The following is a 12,261-nucleotide window of genomic DNA, read 5'->3' as shown; positions in this document are numbered from 1 at the left end:
TGGTAACTAGATAACCAAGACTACAATTGTATGTGAGAGCAGTCACTGTATTATGATTGATTCTCTGTGAATTTATTAAATATCATACGTCTGTATGCACATATACATTTATGTGTGTGTGTGTGTGTGTGTGTGTGTGTGTGTGTGTGTGTGTCATAAAGGGTGCCATGCATTTAAAATAGATCCAGTCTCTTTTTCTATTCCGGGGACAGGCACAATGGCTTTTTATGCAAATCTATGAGAGTCAATCTCCTGTCCATTTCCCCATCACACGAGTCCAAATGACAGTCCAATAATTTGGGCTGCATATATATAGGGCCATTTGATTTTCAAATGAGAGTGGGCAGGGTTGACCCTTGCTAATAGCCAAGGCACAGCGGTAGACTTAATATCACAGATGCATAAGCACAGCCATCTCCATCTGAGGGAGATGGGGGCGAATAAAATGTGAGGGGGGGGGGGGGCAGAGTTGGAAGAGATTGAAAGAAAAAAATAGATGGTTGATGAAAAAAGCGAATAAGAAATAAGAAAAAAAAAATACAAAGGAGATGATAATGAAAATGAGAAAGGGACACTCCTTTTGATGCATCTATAAATCCAGCCCCCTTTCCTCTTCTACTTCTTCTTCTTCTTTTTTCCCTCCTTCCATCACTTCCCTCATTTAATTCCCCCCACCCCTTGTTTCCTGGCCATGGTGTTGCCAAGAGGATCATGGGTAATGAGATGGCCTATCTGCCGCTCCCCAAGGGAGAGATAGAAAAAGAAAGAGACAATGGGAGAAGGAGACAGTCAGAGACAAAACAAAGAGAGTGGGTAAGACGGACACCTTCTACCTCTGTTCTTATTCTCTGTATGTCCTCTCTTCCTCCATCTCTATCATGAAAAGTTAAGCATTTTACAAACTTAAGATTCTGAGTTCAAAGGGAAGAAAATAATGAACAGAAAAACAAGAGATATGGAAATGTGCAGTGGACCCCGGACGTCCATTTCCGCTTGAATTATGACGGAAAGCTGGTCAGACAGACAGGGGGGTGATGGTGGCGGCTGAGGACAGTTAGAGATTCATTCGGACAGCCATCTGAGAAACAGGTGCCACGGCCTACGAGACACACATGTATGTACGTGTGTGTGTGTGTGGTCCTTGACCATGCCACATTGACCATGGACATTCTCAACTTCTAATGACCCAGGGGCAAGCACAGCCCAGTTCTAAACCTCAAAGCTCTGTGGGGACACGCACACACAAACACACATGCTCGCTACAAACTAAACCCCCTACTTAGCCCTGCAGCACTTGTGAATGGCAATGACAGATTTACTCCTGTCTCAATGTGTATTAAGGCCAGTGTTTGTTATTAAAAATCATAACGAAGCCATACATCATCATATTCAAAGCTAAGGCAAACATGAGCCCGGCCAGCTATGGACACGCTACGCTACGGCAACATTTAATGCAGAGCTTACCTCACAGGCTGCTAACATACAAACGCCACATTAAATCATGTTGCGTTTCCAGGGGATAAAGATTTGCACTTGGCAGCTGTGATAATACTAAAGTAAGGTTATATACACACTTTCACACACTAACTTAATTTTGTATCATGAAAGATAATGTGAAAAAAAACACCCTGTGTGGTAGACTCTCATTAAAAACAAACCAATCAGATTTCCTACGTTTCCTTTCCAATAAGCAGCAAGGCGTGGACCTCCGCTTTTTCCATATAAGGCGTATGACTTCCTGCGCCACCTGCTGTGCCCTGGACACCAGATGACTTAATGTCCATGTGCTGTTAATGTCATTTGCCTCTTGCAGTTTCAAAGTCTGGAAAAAAAAACCCCACTTTCAAACTCTCAATTCCCCTCAGAAGTACTCCATTGCTGCTACAAAGCAGCCATAAAATCTCCTGAATATGCTTTTTGTTTGTATCTTCAAATGGTTTCCCATGCCATAAAGATATTCTGTGTTTCCAAAAAAAACAGATGGTAAAGTCGTCAACACTCGGATCTTTTATGTGCCCGGCCAAGTTACCTCCATCCCCATGTGCTTTTCACCTCTGCCAATACATAAAAGGAGAGGTGTTTTTCTGGTCAAATAAAGAAACGATTTTTTTTCCCTCTGCCTCTGCTCTGCTGCTCTATGCTTTCTTTCGGCCTCTCTCTGCTTTAATACCACATGTCCAAGGGTAGAATTGTGGGATTTCTGCCAGAGGCATTAAAAGCGTCATCTGTGGAACAGATTTGTTGAGGCCTGTGGGGTAGGTGGGTTGGTGGGTGGATGAGGTACAGGGGTGTATGAGTGCACCAAGAGGGCATTGGGATGACTCTCACTTGACTGCACACAGCGTTGTTTGTGTGTGCATAAAACTTGCTCCCCTGCTTTGCTTACGTTTATTGGATGGCAAAATAAGATCTAAATTAGGAAACCCTCTTTGTTTTATTTCTGAACTGTTGACTGCACTTCTTGGGTTCGTACATTTAATCACAACTGATATAAATAGCTTTCTTCGCACGACTACATAGCTGCCAGTATAAACCTATTTGGCTATTGCCTCCTTTTAAATCAACTTTTAAATCAACAGTTGCCAAGATGGCTCAACACTTTAAAATGTATGCACACACACACACACACACACACACACACACACACACACACACACACACACACACACACACACACACACACACACACACACACACACACACACACACACACACACACACACACACACACACACACACACCGATCCTCAAGTCTTCTTCTGACAGTAAGGAGAATCTGACAAGTATGGGCTAATCAAATTGTTCCTACAGGTTAGCTTTATGTGGGCCAATGTGCAAGCAGCACTTTTGTTAAGAATTTTACATTGTAAATATTTCAATGCAATTAGTGAACAATCCCTGAGGATAGACATCTCCAACTCATCCCATGCCAAGTCCAGCATTGCAAAACCTGTGTTCAATCCTCTGTCAATACGTACATCCTGTTTAAGTCAACTACGACTGTTTTAAATAACCTTAAGAATGCCAGTGTGCTTAATCCACTCAAGGCTTGGATCTGTAAGTAAGAATCAGACGCAGATTTCTGAATAAATGCAGTTCCTTTAACATCACTGTGTAATTCAGGAACATCTTTAAAGTCTGGTGGGTCATTTTGAAAATTCCCATTTTATCTTAATCTTATCTAAGTTTCTTGAAAAGGTGTGGACTCCAGCACATGACTTGGATTCAAGGCAGACTCGAGTCACAAATGTGATGACTCAAGACTTTGACAAAATCCCAAAAGACCTGCAACGAACACAAATGACTTGTGTCTTAACTTGGACTTTAGCCTTTGGACTTGTAAATACTTGATACCTTCTCCCAAGCCCAGAGATTAAAAAGTACTGACTTGACTCGTGACCTGCCTCTCTTTACTTAAGACTTGAATCGGGACTTGATTGAAAATACTTGAGTCTTACTACGGACAAATGCAAAATGATGAGGTAACATTTCTGGTTTCCTGTTTCAACTTGTTGTCAAATACTGCTGAAATTGTACATCTATTCGAAAAATGCATCATATTTTGAAAATAATTGTGAGGGGGCTTATTATTATTATAATACAAAAGTGGCTGGATAAGCAATACAATTGTAGTTGTATTTTCGACTTAGAATAAACATCAATAGAACATATTTTTATTTGCTCTTACTACTGTTGTCTATACATTTAAGGCACAATATACACACCCACACACACACACACACACACAAACGAACACCTCCCACTGCCAAATGTTGCGTAGAGTAGTAAAGTAATCCTCATTAATGTAATGCACTTGATCCTGTCCTGTAGGTCAAGGCCTCGGAAATGTTACAGCATCTTATAAATAGGAAGGAGACATCTGACAAACTGAATCACCTTAAACATATTGGAGAGGGGAAACATGCCAAATACTGGTCGTGTTGGAATTTCTTTGCAGGAACTGTTTATTGCACAGATAGTGAAGTGTTTAATTACTTAAGTGACTTCTGTGGGAGTTCACTGCTCGGCTGGGCAACTAGTTTGATAAACCTCTGACGAGTCACGACTTAATTATCCCAAGCAAAAAAATCGCTTGTCTGCAGGAAAGTAAACTGTGTGAATGTGTACATAAATGATCATGTGAACAAAATTTGGATTTCTGGAAACATTAATTCTGAACTCTATTAAATTAAATAAACTTACATATATGCATACTTTCACAACAAAACATGAAGTCATTTTTTACATTAATTTTAAAATACAAATATATAAAAATATTTTTTGTAATGCTTGTTCTTAAAGTTATCATTAGAATGTGGTCTACTTTAAATCTTCAAACTTAAGTTGTTATAGGATCGACACCCTTATTATGAAAGCACATTCTTGTCTTATTCCAGAACTTTTTACAGCTAGTAAAAAAAAACTAGCCGAAAGACAGCTGAAGATAATCAAAACTTTCAAACATTTTAACTTGCTGATAGTACGTGACTTGTGTATAATTAACAGTAACAGTAGTGCCAACTGTTCATAAGCAGGACAAATACCCATATCCGATGGAAATCATCCTGGGTGTCCCAACAGTGACCTTTTCCATCTCGGTCATTCCATTCTCATGGGAACCTTATATCCATGGGACTGCGCAGTTAAGAGGATGGGGCAAATTCTTTGTAAACACAAACATGTGTGTTTTTTTTTTTTTTTTTAAATCTGACCTTAAAATGAATGCTGTTCCCCTGAGATGTATACCACTAAGAATGCTGTTATAGCTTTATGTTCTACAATATAATGTCAGTGTCTGGCAAAAATAATGTGTTTTTACCTTATAGAGGCGGATGGCAGCCTCATGCCTCTGGTTGGTGGCATGTAGTCTCAGTTTATCCACGCTGTTGCTGTAGTAGTCACAGGCATTGCACTTGAGATGCACCGGGTTGCCAATGGCCACACACTTTAATCTCCACTGGTTGGCTTTGCCTCCCTCCTTGATGTGGGCCACCAGCTGGTGCTTCTGCATGTGCTTGTCTGTCTTGCAGTGCAGCTGAAAGTTGGCCTTGAGCTGGGTGTTGTAGCTGCAGAGCTTACACTGGTAGACGTCGCCAACCACGCAACGCCACTCCTCTTCGGGCAAAGAACGCTCAGCACTGACGTGGGCGTTGAGAGCCTCCAGGCTGTCGGTGGAGTAGCAGTTGCACACGGCACACTGGTAGAGGCGCAGTGAGGGGTCGTTGATAGGCGGAGACAAGGAGGAGAGGGAGGGGTCGGATGAGGACATACCCCCCATTCCACCAGAGGACACCATGGATAGGTCGTCTGCCATCAGTTGACCACTGGCAAGACGCAACTCCGCTGATAGGTCACTATTCACTGTGGAGAAAATGATTGAGAAAGCAGGTTACAAAAAGAGAGGAATGGCGAAAGGTGTTCAAAACGTAAGGCTCTTATAAGGATTACCTACATGGAAGCATAGAAGGATAATATGTCAGACAGAAGGCAGGAACTATGCACAGAAAGAAGAATGATATATAAAAACAAAGAGGTATGACAGAAAGACAAACCTCGGATGAAAATGAAAGGCTGGCATGCATAGGGAGGGATAAAGGAAATAGAGAAAGAGAAAAAGCTCTTTTGATGAAATTAAGTGTGGAGAGAAAAGTGAGTCCTCCATGCAGACCTCTCTTATACAAAAGGATTTGATAAAAATAAAGCTGCACAGAGGGATAGGGCTCCTTACAAAGTCTTGTCTATAAAAAAACCCTAATAGGATTGAATCAGGATCAATTACAATCATCCTTTTGAACTTGCTAACTCGCTCATCAGGTAGCTTTAATTACTGCTCTCAGCAATGGTGGGACAACGGTTTTAGGGCTCCAGGCTTTTCTCACATCCACGCAGACATTTGAAAAGCTGATCAATGCATTGTACACGTTTTCTCTTTCTTCTGCCCGCCCTGCCTGGGAAAAAAAGAAGATCTGCCATTCATAGAAATGTAATTAACTCTTTCGTTTGATCCCTTCATTGTCTCTTCATGCATGTTACCAAAGCTAATCATGTCATTTTTCAGATAATATCTCAACACTACGTTTGGGAGCACAAAGGATCTAACAATTACAAATCATCTGAAACTTTTTTTTTTTTTTTTTTTTTTTTTTTTACAGTTCAAGTATAATTCCCCAATTAGCGGAGGACTAGATGAGTGTTATTGTGGTGGTGTGTGCTGGTTTTAAAAAAAAAAAAACATGGCACACTTTTACCTGATGCTAAATGTGAGCAGAAATTTAGAATGTGTAAATCTAAATTGTGTCCATGCATGTAACCATGCATATTCATTCTTTATGTATGTGTGCATGTTTCCTTGAGTTGAATTTATAAATATCCTGCTCACACCATCTAAACCTATGTACAGCTGTGCTCACTATGGGGAGCTGCGTGTTATCAGTGTAATTCACTGAGAGTACATCTGCTGGCTGGGCTGTGACCTCCACACTAGAAGAGGGAGTGGGTGTGTAACACTACAGGGTCATTGTTAAATCTCTCTCACTCCTACGGGAATCCGCTTCCTGCTGTGTGAGAGTGTGTGTATGTGTGTGCATATGAGTGTGAGTCCTCTCCAGGGTGAGCAAAGGTGGGGTGGGGTGTATATGGGGAGGGATTAAGCTGACTTAAGAAAATTACAAATGAAAGATTAAGAATAATTCTCATGTGGCGTCTCATAATCATTTTTTAATCAGTGAGAGGGGTCAAAGAAAGGAGACAATGACAGAGGGACAATATGAGAGCAGAGATAAGAGGGGAAGAAAAAGAGAATAGGGTGTGGGGAGGTGGGGGCAAGGTAAAAAGGATGGGAGCAGAAAAAGAAAAGGTGAGAGGGAATGAAGAAAAATGAGGAGCAACAAAGGAAAGGCACAGAGATAAAAACAATACCCAGATGGCATCAGATATATGAGACAAAACACATAAAAATGAAAGTGAAAGATGAGCAGACAAAATTAAAAAAAAGAAGCTTGAGGGCATATAGAACAAAAATACTCTTTCCATCCTCAGCAGAAATGCCTTGTTTGTGTTTTAATTGTCTATGCAGTAAAACTTATATTTCATTTTAATATTAGTATAACTTACCTAGACCAGATCCAAGAGCCGCAGCGGTTGCAGGATCTAGCTGGAACGGGTTAATCATCATCTGAGCTTCTGGGCCACTGCTGCCTGCTGGGCTCTCCAGTTTCACACCGGCCATGCCCATGTTTTGAGCCAGGTAGTACTGGTAGAGCTCTGCCTCAGCCGGGGCCAGGCCCAGATGGAGGCTGTGTTGGATCTGCTTCATGTTCTGCTGCAGCAGCATCATGTTGTGCATGTGTTTCTCGCTAGTCATATGGATTCGCAAGTTTCGTGCAACATTGGTCTCATAGTCACACACCTGTTGGAAGCAAGGTGGGATACATTTTACTTTTAAGGGCATCTGACTATGCTAGTTTCTTTATCATCATCAAAGCATTGTTTTATAATTCATTATATCATTATTTGTCATTAAAGCACATGGTTAGTGTATTGTTTATGTTACATTCAAAATGGGCACTGAAAAAAACTGAAGCAAAACGACAGAAAAAACTTAATATCTAATCCACACAAAAACAATAGATCAAAGCATTATAGTAAGGCAGTCCTGATTATTCATTTCTTTTAGTTCTACAATATTTGGACATAATGCTAGAATGTATGAAACATTCTGTATTATAATGGCTGGTGGTCAGATGATGTGGCCAAAAAAAAGTAATAGATATAGTGACACTAAGGGAAATAACTGGCTTATTGTTTGGACATTGAAAGAAGCAAATTGGTATGTAGCTTCCACAGCGCTACAATGACACTGTTGTTTCATTACCTCACAGCGCCAAGTGGGCTTCTGTTTGGGCTTTGATGGCGAGGGTGCACCGCAGCCTCCACCAAGGCTGGCACTGGGTACAGGATTGGGATGGTTATGGTTGTGGTTGTATTGTACCTCAGTGCCACCGTTCTGGAGCGTTTGTACGTTGTTCAAATGCTTGTCCGACTGCATGTGGATGCTCAGGTTGCCTTTGGTGGTGGTTGAGTAGTTGCATACCTAAAAGGGAAGAATGAATACAGGGTATGACATCCATAGTATGCATCATCTATATTGCTAAGATTTTGCTATACTGTTTTTATTAGCATATGTCCACCGAACCGTGTGATTAGTTTTTGTGAAATCAAGGATCAAAGTTGGCTTATAAAACCCAACCCAATAAAAACAAGATGATCATAATTTGGAAATTTTTGAAAGATAAAAAAGACAGAAGATGAAAAATGAGATAGACAGACCTCGCAGCGGAAAGGCTTGTATCCACAGGTATAGCTTTCGCCTCTGGCTAAACGAGGGTGAGGCTGTCCTGTGCGGCAGTACGCACATGATCCACCGGACTCTGGATGTTTTTCCTTCATGTGGGCATCCAGTGTCTGCTGGTACTTGTAGTGCCAGTTACACTTGGGACACTTCAGCGTCTTGCAGGAGTTACGTGAATGCATCATCGTCATATGCCCTCCTAGAGACCGTGAAGATCCCAAGACCGTGTCACACTTGGGGCACTCCACACCACTACCTGGGGAACCTTCCCCTGGACCAGGGGTACCAGGTGTCCCTGGAGTTCCAGGCGTACTGGGATTTCCTGTGTGTTGATGCAGAGGTCCAGGACTCTCATCATCTCTGCGCATCATCATCATGTCAAGTGGGTAGGAGGATGGCGACAACCCATCATGTCCTGCCAGAGCTTCACTGGTTGAGTCGTTGCTGCTCTCACGCTCTCTGGCAGCTGCCAGGGCAGTGGACAGGCAGCTCTTCTCACACCCAGGCAGGGAGGAAGAGGAGGTGGACGGAGGGCCTTTGCTGTCACTGTTTAACTTTAGCACACTGTTGGAAAGGGGGGAAATACTTTGGTTTAAGATAGGGAAATCTTTGCTACTGGTGCTGTCGGCCCCCTGGCCTGTCATCGCCATGGACTGTTCCTCCTCCTCATCTGCCTCCATTTCTACTCCACCACCATTGGAGTAAGCATCATCATCCTGCTCTGGACTTTCTTCTCCAACTGCACTGGGCTCCCGCTTGACATGCGGGTACTGGCTCAGGTCCGGCCCATTGGGTTGCAAAGTGCATGTGTCCCTATAGTGGCCACTATCAGAGTTCTGACCCACCAGGTTGCCAACAGTGGCAGCAGCAGAACTCCCGCTGGGGGTTCTGTGGGCACCAGCCCCTCCTCCGAGGTTTGGGTTGGTCTCAGCCTTTGGCATGGTTTTGGTTCTAGGGGTTTGGTCATTGGAGGAGCTGCTGGCACTGCCCTTCAGGAAGGCAAAACCTGCCTGAAGGGAATCGGTACTCTCCCCACTACTGTGGAAAGCGTTCCACAAACCGTGGAGCCCCGTGTCTGGCCCTAGGAAGTTGGCAGGTGTGGGTAAGTGGGGTAGCACAGAGTTGGGGGGGGTTTTTGGTTCCAGAAAGCTTATAAGGGGTTCTTTGTCCTTGCCGATGCCCTGAATGATGGCAGAGACGTGCTTGTTGCTCAGCAGCTTCTGCTCCTGATCATTTAGGGTCATACGGTGGTCATGGACAGCATGTGTCACAAATGAACGGCTGTAGCCAAAAGACAGCTTGCACAGGAAACACATCAGCACAGGCTTTCGCCGCCCATCGGCAACGCAGCCCTCAAACTTGGACAAGTCCACATTGTTAGGGACATCTTTGGACACACAGGAGTTTTTGGCTGCACCATCCGCTTTCAGATAGTCTTTGTCATTCTTGTGGCGGAGGTCATAGACACGAAAACTGTGCAACACGGGACCAGTGCCCGCCAGCCCTCCAGCTGAGGTATTTGGGAAGGAGGGGTGGTCGACCACTAGGGGGTTGTTCCCCAGGGATGAAGCGATGTGGAAGGTGTTGATGATCTGGGGGTAGAAGGACATGGGTGCAGCGGGCTGCTCCAACCGCTCTCCCCCTGGGCTCAGCCCACTCTGGCCACTACTGACCTGGGCATTGGGGAAGGTCTGGGGGGACAGCAGGCCCCTGAATTGGAGAGGCCCAGAGAGCCCCCCCTGGTTGCCACACTGCTCTTTGGCGTCCTCCAGGATAAAGGCAGAGCCATCGGGCTGGTAGATGATCTCGCCGCTCAGGTTCTCCACATCACTATCCTCTTCCATCTCCATCTCGCTGTTCATTTCCCCCACTTCTGCAGAACCTACCCCACGCTCTCCGTCATCTTCACTCTCCTCCCCTAACATACCTTCAACCTCCTCATCCTCCTCATGACCTCCAGTGGTAGGCAGACGGGCATTGGGGCAGTGGTGCTCCATGTATTTTTGTAAACTGGAGAAGGAACTAGAACATTCGTTGCAGGGGATCTCCTTTGCCGGTGCCACAGGAGATGTGGCAGGGGCAGAACAGTCCGAACCCAAAGCTGCTCCTCCTCCTCCTGGTAAAGTCCCGGTAACACTCCCTTTGTTACCAGTAGTAAAGCTTTCTCTCCGACTCTGTTCAGGTACAGGGTCGGTGGTTGCACTGACATTGGTGGGGGTAGAAGTGGACCTCAGCGGGCTCACAGCGGGCTCTCCAAGGCCATTCTCTGGCTCTCCAATGGCAGCAGGCGACATTTGGTTGTTGTTGTTGGCGTTGTTGCTGTTGGCGACACTGGTCTCCATGGCAATGACGGAGTTTTCCTCAGCAGCAGCGTCCAGCCTCTGGCCACCATGTTCCTGCTGCCGTGATGACACCATAGGGGGAGAGTCAAAAGTTGCCATGACGACCACTACATAGGGATCTCATCTCATCCAGCCTAACAGGGACCTGAGTTGGGGAAGACAGAAATAAAAAAGGGCAACAGGGATTAAGTAAATAGTGTTCAACAGCAGATAATGTTGGCTAATTCTAAACCACCGTTAACTTTCTTCCAATTAACTCCAACTTACTCTCACTACACATTCGACATAGTATTAACTGTGTTGTTGCCAGCCTCATTTGGATCACATTGATTTATCTAGGACAAGTTGGTGATTTCAATATCCCACATGCAACAAAACAACTTGACAGTTCTCTGTATAGTCTACCACCTACCACAAAAAAAAAACCCATTAATTTGTTAATTAGCTGGCACCATGACAACTGTTGAAATGTGGATAAAACCAATATTAACTGTTCCTGCTTGCATTTCTCTTCACTGGCAGTGTCTTTTCACTGGCAGACTGAAATTGCTTGCCACAACCACAGAAAAAAACCATCTCTGAACAAAAGTTTCATCACTTATTGGCCCCAGGGATCAGAGCTTGGAAACAGGGGAAATAAATGAATGATGCGGCTCCAACGACAGCCGACAGGAGGGAAGTTTCTGGGAACAACTCAATTGTCTAGTAAATAGACTCTTTGATCGACATACCACTGTGAATCAGTGTAAGCAGTTTCGCCTCTGTTTTGTCCTGTGTGTGCTAATGCTATGTTAAAAGATTTTGATATCAGGCTAGCTCCAGCTAACTTTGTATAGTCTCAAGTTGTGGACAAATCAAGATTATCAATCTTGAAATCTATCAAATAACATACAACAGTTAGTCCTTCCTCTATGAGGAAAAGTGAATTGGAGTTAAAGGAGTCTTCAATCATTGGGTAAATAAGCCTTGGCATGTTTTTACCAGTCAGGAGTGACTTATTAGGGAGCACCTATTAACCTATTAATGCCCTGAAGGTAAGACTCTATGTGGACAAGTATGAAACTGTATATTTTCTTGCAGCTCTGAAAAGGTAGAACAACAACTCTTCTGGAAAAAAGTGCCAATGTACAAAATAACTCTAGAGTATTTACATTAATTATTTTTTTTTCGTTTCATATAGGAGCTAGGAACGATAGAGATAGAGAAAGAGAGAGATAGAGAAGAGAGAGAGAGAGAGAGGGGAAGACTGAGCTTCCATGAAGAATGATATTTGGAATACCAGTGAGATGTTATCAATCCTGGGTGGCTGCCCATCTCTCAACCCCTCACTACTTCAATCTCTTGGCTTTTCACAACAAGCCACAAATGCGAACACAAAGGCAGACACAAATGGACGCACACACTGTTCGAAAATATCTTCCTTCCTCATTTCGTTTTGTAATCATAAGCATAATTTCCCCATCACCTAAAGAGAACAAGTAAAAACCAATGAGACAAACCAAATGGGGGGGAAAGAGAAAAACAGACTATAAGCTTGAGAGCTGAAGCTTCATTGCTACTTAGAAGAAA

General features: G+C 43.6%; 1 protein-coding gene across 1 annotated transcript in view; it reads right to left on the bottom strand.

The window, feature by feature from the left end:
- The window catches only part of zfhx4 (zinc finger homeobox 4), an 80,924-nt gene that overhangs the window by 49,790 nt on the left and 18,873 nt on the right, over positions 1-12,261 (bottom strand). Inside the window, exons 2-5 of the mRNA XM_054622697.1 lie at positions 8,329-10,837; positions 7,874-8,092; positions 7,114-7,408; positions 4,820-5,361 (exon numbers count right to left, since the gene is read on the bottom strand). Of these exons, the coding sequence (XP_054478672.1) occupies positions 4,820-5,361; positions 7,114-7,408; positions 7,874-8,092; positions 8,329-10,791 (3,519 nt within the window). The 5' untranslated portion in view covers positions 10,792-10,837. The remainder of the gene's footprint in view (positions 1-4,819; positions 5,362-7,113; positions 7,409-7,873; positions 8,093-8,328; positions 10,838-12,261) is intronic.

Source organism: Anoplopoma fimbria, chromosome 21 (assembly GCF_027596085.1).
Source record: "Anoplopoma fimbria isolate UVic2021 breed Golden Eagle Sablefish chromosome 21, Afim_UVic_2022, whole genome shotgun sequence".
Lineage (NCBI taxonomy): Eukaryota > Metazoa > Chordata > Actinopteri > Perciformes > Anoplopomatidae > Anoplopoma > Anoplopoma fimbria.
Note: the sequence above shows the minus strand (reverse complement) of the source record. Positions and strands in the feature narration are given on the sequence as shown.